Source organism: Cricetulus griseus, chromosome 8, assembly GCF_003668045.3.
Source record: "Cricetulus griseus strain 17A/GY chromosome 8, alternate assembly CriGri-PICRH-1.0, whole genome shotgun sequence".
Classification (NCBI taxonomy): Eukaryota; Metazoa; Chordata; class Mammalia; order Rodentia; family Cricetidae; genus Cricetulus; species Cricetulus griseus.
In genome coordinates this window covers 36836175-36844125 of record NC_048601.1, presented here as the reverse complement: position 1 = coordinate 36844125, position 7951 = coordinate 36836175, and the positions used below count along the sequence as shown (strand labels likewise).

At 41.5% G+C, this 7951-nt stretch overlaps 1 protein-coding gene across 1 annotated transcript; it reads left to right on the top strand.

The window, feature by feature from the left end:
• Positions 1 to 245: 245 nt before the first annotated feature.
• Lrrn1 (leucine rich repeat neuronal 1) lies at positions 246 to 2396 on the top strand. The gene has a single exon (XM_035448508.1). The coding sequence runs from the start codon at positions 246 to 248 to the stop codon at positions 2394 to 2396; it is 2151 nt and encodes a 716-aa protein (XP_035304399.1).
• Positions 2397 to 7951: the final 5555 nt, after the last annotated feature.

Below are 7951 nucleotides of genomic sequence, written 5' to 3'. Positions count from 1 at the left end.
TCTCCAGACTTGGCCGAAGAAGCTCCAACAAGGACCTGTGCACATGTCTGGAATTGAGTGACACAGTTAAAGGGTTTCAGATTGCTTCGTGCCTCTAGGGAAGTTCAGAAAACCATCCTTTCAGACTCTGGAATTCTGTTCAACTGAGACTCGCTTGAATGTTTACACTATCTGCTTGTTGTGCTACTCACCACTGAACAGTGTTCAGATCTTGATCGGGACCTGAGTGTGTTCTGCAAGCCACCATGGCCAGATTGAGCATTGGGATAGCAGCTTGCCGAATGGTGCTGAGCTTGCTGATGACTTCATTAACTGAGTCTTCCATACTGAATAGCGAGTGTCCCCAGCTTTGTGTATGTGAAATTCGACCTTGGTTTACCCCACAATCCACATACAGAGAAGCTACCACTGTTGATTGTAATGACCTCCGTCTAACAAGGATCCCTAGCAACCTTTCTAGTGACACACAAGTGCTTCTCCTACAGAGCAATAACATCGCCAAGACCGTGGATGAGCTTCAGCAGCTTTTCAACTTGACTGAGCTGGACTTCTCCCAGAACAACTTTACAAACATCAAAGAGGTGGGGCTGGCAAACTTGACCCAGCTCACAACCCTGCATCTAGAGGAAAATCAGATTTCAGAGATGACGGATTACTGTCTGCAAGACCTCAGCAACCTTCAAGAACTCTACATCAACCATAACCAGATCAGTACAATTTCAGCTAATGCTTTTTCCGGCTTAAAAAATCTCTTAAGGCTGCACCTGAACTCCAACAAATTGAAAGTGATTGATAGCCGCTGGTTTGATTCTACACCTAACCTGGAAATCCTCATGATTGGGGAAAACCCTGTAATTGGAATCCTGGACATGAACTTCAGACCCCTCTCCAACTTGAGAAGCCTAGTTTTGGCAGGAATGTACCTCACTGATGTTCCTGGAAACGCCTTGGTAGGCTTGGATAGCCTTGAGAGTCTGTCTTTTTATGACAACAAACTGATCAAAGTCCCTCAACTTGCTCTTCAGAAAGTTCCAAATTTGAAATTCTTAGACCTCAATAAAAACCCCATTCACAAAATCCAAGAAGGGGACTTTAAAAATATGCTTCGGTTGAAAGAATTGGGAATCAACAACATGGGAGAGCTGGTTTCGGTGGACCGCTATGCCCTGGATAACTTGCCTGAACTGACAAAGCTAGAAGCAACCAATAACCCAAAACTGTCATACATCCACCGTTTGGCTTTCCGAAGCGTCCCTGCTCTAGAAAGCTTGATGTTGAACAATAATGCCTTGAATGCCGTTTACCAAAAGACCGTAGAGTCTCTCCCCAATCTGCGTGAAATCAGCATCCACAGCAATCCCCTGAGGTGTGACTGTGTCATCCATTGGATTAACTCCAACAAAACCAACATCCGTTTCATGGAGCCCCTCTCCATGTTCTGTGCCATGCCACCTGAATACAGAGGGCAGCAGGTGAAGGAGGTGTTAATCCAGGACTCCAGCGAGCAGTGCCTCCCAATGATATCACACGACACATTCCCAAATCATTTAAACATGGACATCGGCACAACAGTTTTCCTAGATTGCCGGGCCATGGCCGAGCCAGAACCAGAAATCTACTGGGTCACTCCCATTGGAAATAAGATAACTGTGGAAACACTGTCAGATAAATACAAGCTGAGTAATGAAGGCACCTTGGAAATAGCAAATATACAGATTGAAGACTCCGGAAGGTACACATGTGTTGCCCAGAATGTCCAAGGAGCTGACACTCGAGTGGCAGCAATCAAGGTTAATGGAACCCTTCTAGATGGTGCCCAGGTGCTGAAAATATATGTCAAACAGACAGAATCTCATTCGATTTTAGTGTCCTGGAAAGTTAATTCCAATGTCATGACATCAAATTTAAAATGGTCATCTGCCACTATGAAGATTGACAACCCCCACATCACATACACAGCCAGGGTTCCAGTAGATGTCCACGAATATAACCTAACACATCTGCAGCCCTCCACAGATTATGAAGTGTGTCTCACGGTGTCCAACATCCACCAGCAGACTCAAAAGTCCTGTGTCAATGTCACAACCAAAAATGCTGCCTTCACCCTGGATATCTCTGACCATGAAACCAGCACAGCCCTGGCTGCGGTGATGGGGTCTATGTTTGCTGTCATCAGTCTGGCATCCATTGCTGTGTACATTGCCAAAAGGTTTAAGAGGAAAAATTACCACCATTCGCTGAAAAAGTATATGCAAAAAACCTCTTCCATCCCACTGAACGAGCTGTACCCCCCACTCATTAACCTCTGGGAAGGTGACAGCGAGAAGGACAAAGATGGCTCGGCAGACACCAAGCCAACCCAGGTCGACACATCCAGAAGCTATTACATGTGGTAACTCAGTGGGTATTTTGCTTCTGGTAGTAAGGAGCACAAAGACATTTTTGCTTTATTCTGCAAAAATAACAAGGTGAAGACTTTTGTACTTTTGACTTTGCTAGTTTGTGGCAGAGTGGAGAGGATGGGTGGATATTTCAAAGTTTTTTAGTATAGCGTATCGCAAGGGTTTGACACGGCTGGTAGTGGCTCTCAGCTTCCAGTTTGTGTTTGGTTTTTATCCTTATCATTATTATGATTATTATATTATTATATTATTATTATTTTATTTTAGTTGATGTGCTAAACTCAATAATGCTGTCTTAACTACAATGCTCAATAAAATGATTAATGACAGGTGGGGGCTCCTCTGTGCTTGACCCCTTCTTCTGAAGCCATCAATACAAAGAACCGTGTCCTCTCAAAAGCTAACACACAGTTTGGAAGCAGCATTAAATCCTTCGTAGCAATCTGGTCTACAGACTTTTAATTCAAGCTAAGACTAAACTTGCTACTTTGTTGAATGATGTTAGTTGGCTGTACTGTAATGTTGTATCAACTGAATTGAATGTTTGCCTTTCAGCAACCACTTTTCTTTCCTTCCTCTTTCTTTTGTAATAGTCTAAGAGGCTTAGAACAAGCTAACAGGCAATAGAAATATGTATATCAGATTTTCTAATGTAATGAACTACATGTTAATTGTTACTATATTCTTTTTATCTTTAGCAGACACTTTTAAAAAAAGAAAAGATAATTTTGTTGTGTTTAACTCACCAACTTGGTGTATACTGAAGACAGACGTACAATAAATTAGTTTGTTCTGATTTTTTTAGAACACTTGCAATAATGTATTATTTATAGTTCTTGCTAGCTGCAGCGGTAATATCTTTCACACCAATACAGTCAACAACCAAGTATAATATGTGCATGCTTTCTTTTACAGTCAGGCCCTAAAATCTTTTGAGTGCTTTTTGTAAAGAAAGAAGTATTCCTTTTAACTGAAGCCTCCTGGAACAAGGAAATGGCTCCATGAGTAAAGGTCCCTGCTACCAAACCTGGTCTGAATTCCATCCCTGGACCCCACATGGTTGAAGGAAAGAAATGACTTTAAGTTGCCCTCTCACCTCTATACATGCTCCTTGGTGTGCAAAGACACACAAGTACCCACATGCATATGTACATGCACAAATGCATTGGGAGAACTAAATTAATGGATCTATTTTAATGAATAGGATTTCCATATTTTCAGTACCACTGACTAAAACCCAATGGAGTAAATGTTCATATAAAAAAATGCATACTACTATAATCCTGGCATAATTATACATTGCATGTATCACTCTCTTTCATTTATTTTACACTATGTACATTCTCTATCAAAGTCTTCAACAGAGTTAAAGAATGTTTCAAACCTTATTATAGTCTCCCTTTTAACATGTGCTTATAGGGTTTATACTGCTATGGAGATGTCTGCTGAAACAGACCATTGGCAGAAGGCGGAGTGATTTCTTAAGGCCGGCATTGGTCGTCCAAATATTACACACAGTTTATCTCAACTATTTCAAGATTACACAGGAACTATGTCTGTGAAGTTCAGGATGGCAGGAGTTAGTTTTGCAGAGTTCTGTGAACATTAAAGGGAACAGACTGAAAAATATAGGTAGATGACAAAAAGACCCATCTGAAAATCCTCACTGATAAGACAGAGAATGAAAGAAAGCTGTTCCAGATGGCAGCTGCCTCTGTGGAGTGATGGGATTGGAGAAAGGGGCTAAGAGGAAACAGGTGCCAGATGAGAAGAAAACATGCTAAGGGAACAAATAGAAAGTCCAGATGAGGTGGGAAAGGAGAGGGCTTTGATTGTCAAGTGCTTTGTTTTGTGAATCACCCTTCAGAACACCAGCCTTTTCATTCCCAGTCTAAAGGAGAGTAGGACAGAATTCCAGATTCAGCAAGCAAACTGCAACCAAAACACAGCCAATATCAGAATGAGAAGCATTTCTCAGAGGCACAGGGAAGGTGTGCGACTCTCAAGCAGCCTCCTCTGCCCTCCATCAATTCTCTAGGCCCGGTGGTCTTCTTATAATTCTTACCTGTATACCCCTGCTTTAAACATGCAGGATATCCTTGAATTCCCATTTACCTGGAATAAGGTTTAGAACAAACACAGGCCAGAAAACTAGCAAAATATCTTACATAGTTTTATAGTCAAGTACACATGGGACAGAACTGAAGCTGCTCCCTCTGCAGGCATGGACATTCTTGTCTTCAGATATCTGCTGAAAAGCAGATCACCTACCTGTTAAATTTGGAAGCCACAAGGCAGGTCAGCACCAAAGCACAAGGTCTAAGGCTGCCTGATGTTGCAAGAAGACATCATTTACCCATAAAGCTAAGCTTTGAGCTGGCACACCGGTTTGAAAAGACAGCGGAACAGGCATAGGGAATCCAAATGTCCATTGGAAAGATATCATTTCGCAGACCAGTTTGGGATAATAATTACTTCTTGTACTTAGGAAAATACTGAAACTTATTTTACTCCATTCAGGTTATTGGCTTGGTTTTTTCCTTAATGGAAAGCAAGGTGGCAAAAGTTCTCTTTTCTTAGTCAAGTACTTACTCATCTCTGCCTCATTTGGTAAGTTAAGCAGCCAGGGAAATTAGCCATCAAGCTAGACCTCATGGACAGGGGAGGTTCTCTCCACTTTACCCATGAAGTAGCTGCTGTAGGTCATAGTCTAGTCTCACATTTTCCCTTTTGCTTCCTGTTGTCGTGTGACCTGATTCTATGGGGTTATTTTTGGAGCAGTGTCTTAAAATGAGCATTCCCTAATTTGCTCATTTAATCAATGGCAAAGCAAACTGGGGCCATGAATAGAAAAGGAGACATTGTGTTTGATATCATTGTTTCTAATTTGTCATTGCACAGCACAAAGGAATCGCTGACCAGTCCTTGGCAAACAGGATCCCAAGCCCATTTTTCTCACAGTTGGTTTCTGAAGACATCACCATTGTGGTGTTTGCTTTCTTAACATTCATTTTCCCAAGCATTTTCCTTTCTTCCTTACTGTTCTCACCACTGGGGGGATAAAAACCCTTTGTGTTTCTGACACTGTTAGGGGAACCATACTGTCTGTCTTTCTGTTCACTGAGAAAGGAATTTAACTTCTGATACAGTCAAGGAATAACTGAAAAAAAATGTTTTCTTGCCTCATTTCTTTCTCAACCTGTTTGCAAATTGACCTTTTCAAAATTTAAAAGATATTAGCTGGGAGAAAACTTTCTCTGGTGTGTGTGTGTGTGTGTGTGTGTGTGTGTGTGTGTGTGTGTGTGCTGGTGTCTCTGAAGGCCCGAGGGGGACATGTGATTCCCTGGAGCTGAAATTAATAATGGTTATTAACTCTGCCCCATGTAGATAATGGGAATCAGAAGACCTCTGCAAGAGCGGTGCACAGTTGTCAATGCCGAGCCACCTCTCCAGCCCCCCAGAGAAGATCTTTTTATATCCAAGTTTTAGGATCACCATTCATAGATCTCAATAAATTTAACCTAGAACCTGTAGGTATTTTGACAACGTTAATGTGTGCACGTGATTCCCTTACAACTGGGACTTGCCTCCAAAACACACACACACACACACACACACACACACACATATTAGCTTCTCTTAATACTGGAAGGTCATGGTATTAAGAAATATAAATACAGAAGGGGAACTAATCATGATTTTTATCCTTGTGGTTTCAACACAACCAATCTAAGTGAGTTTCTTGTCTCATGGAATTTCTCAGATTTGGCATTATTCGTATAAAGTATACCACAAGTGTCAGTGTATCTCAGGGACCTTGCTGAATCATGGATTCTGAGAACAGCCTCCTGAAAACAGCCAGGTAAATTGCACATTATTATTTCCAATTTACAGCCCATGGCAAGACTTGGGCATCAGACTGACAGAGGCTGACCATGTCAGGGTTCACTTGTAGTTTTCTCTCTCTGAGCAGCATCCTTCTTGGGTAGAAAGAGAAGCATCTGTTGACTGGCAGATGAAGCATGCAGGTAAAGATGGATTCTGTGCACAAGAGGACCTGATCTGATTACACTGATGAGAGTTCCATTCTAGGGCCTGGCAGAATGATCAAACTCCTTATAAGGTGATATCTTAAAATGTGGCATTTGAATGCACAAGTGCATATTAGCATATCTCACTAATAGACACAAAGACATAATGAGCTCAAGGAAACTGACGGCCCTGTCTTAGTGGACAAGAATGTACAATTTATAGCAACAACTTAGGAAAGAAAACCTGAGAATGATTTGTTTTCTATTTAGGCATCTCCAAGGAACTACACTAGACCCTCTAACATAAGCATTTGTGAGTGAACCTCAGAGAGTGAAGCAACTGCCCAGAAACTAAAGAGCTTGTAAGAAACAGAACTGGGAACTTAAACTACATGACTAAAGTGTCTAGTTTTCACCTACATAATGGGCTCTGTGTTAATTCGAGCAGTAACAGTGGCATCAAAGACACCAGGAAGGCCATTATAAGGCCTAATTTAGGAAGCCAACCTGAGATAGATACTCAACCCTCCAAACCCATTTATTCTACATCTTCAACAAACCTTGGATCAGAGCTACAGGTTCAATGCCCCTTGTCTGAAATGTTTAGCACCAGATCACTAGAAGTGTTTGAGGTTTCAGCAGGTGTTTTTTTTTTTCCTTCACAGTGATGATTTGCATAGACTACTGGATGATCATCCAACCATAGCCCAAAATGCACCACTTACAAAGGTTGAGTGTTCCTTCAGTGCTCAAAGCACTTTCTAACTTTGGCCAAAAAAGAGAAAAAAATAAGAGCTCAGTTTCCTTCAGCATTTTGCATGAGGAGCATCAATGTGGAGTTTTAAAGTGTTGCCTATGTACTGAACACCTGAAGATTCTTTCAAGTCCATGAGAGAATGCGCAGTGCTTTGTGCAAATACTTTGCCATGTTATAGAATAGGCAAATACCTATGGAGTTTGATATCTGCTGCATCCTAGAACCAGTTCCCTGAGGACACCAGGGATGATGGCAAGTAAAAGCAAGCCAATAGGAAAAGATCAAGGGTCACTTAAAGGTTTGTGACACTAATCCCATAAGAGGAAGTGGGAGAAACTGAAGCTGCAGAGTTGGGAAGAAGTAATACAATGAAGAGCAAAATCAGTAGACATGGAAAATAAAAGCAAATTCCATATACTAATCACCTGACCTTTGGTGCCATATGGAATTCTCCAGTAATTATAAAAATTACTCATAACTATTTTTCATATGAAAACCCCACTCAGATCAACCTTCCTCAGTGACAAAGCTAAGATTTGCACCATGGCCTCAAGGGTCCACAAGTACCTACTTTCTAGTGAAAAGGTACCAGAGTCCAGGGCCAGGCATCTCATTTGCATGACTGATTTAGTTTGTAAAGTGGAAAGTGAGTGCATGATCTTGAAAAGGGTCTCCCACAAAAGCTTCCTTAATGTGGTATTTCATGCCATGGGCAAATAGGGGAAGGTGAGATGAGTCAGTGGATAAAGATGGTTGCCATA

Bases quoted from the DNA above. Each gene is read 5' to 3' on its own strand.
- Lrrn1 (XM_035448508.1), top strand. From the start codon at position 246: ATGGCCAGATTGAGCATTGGGATAGCAGCTTGCCGAATGGTGCTGAGC.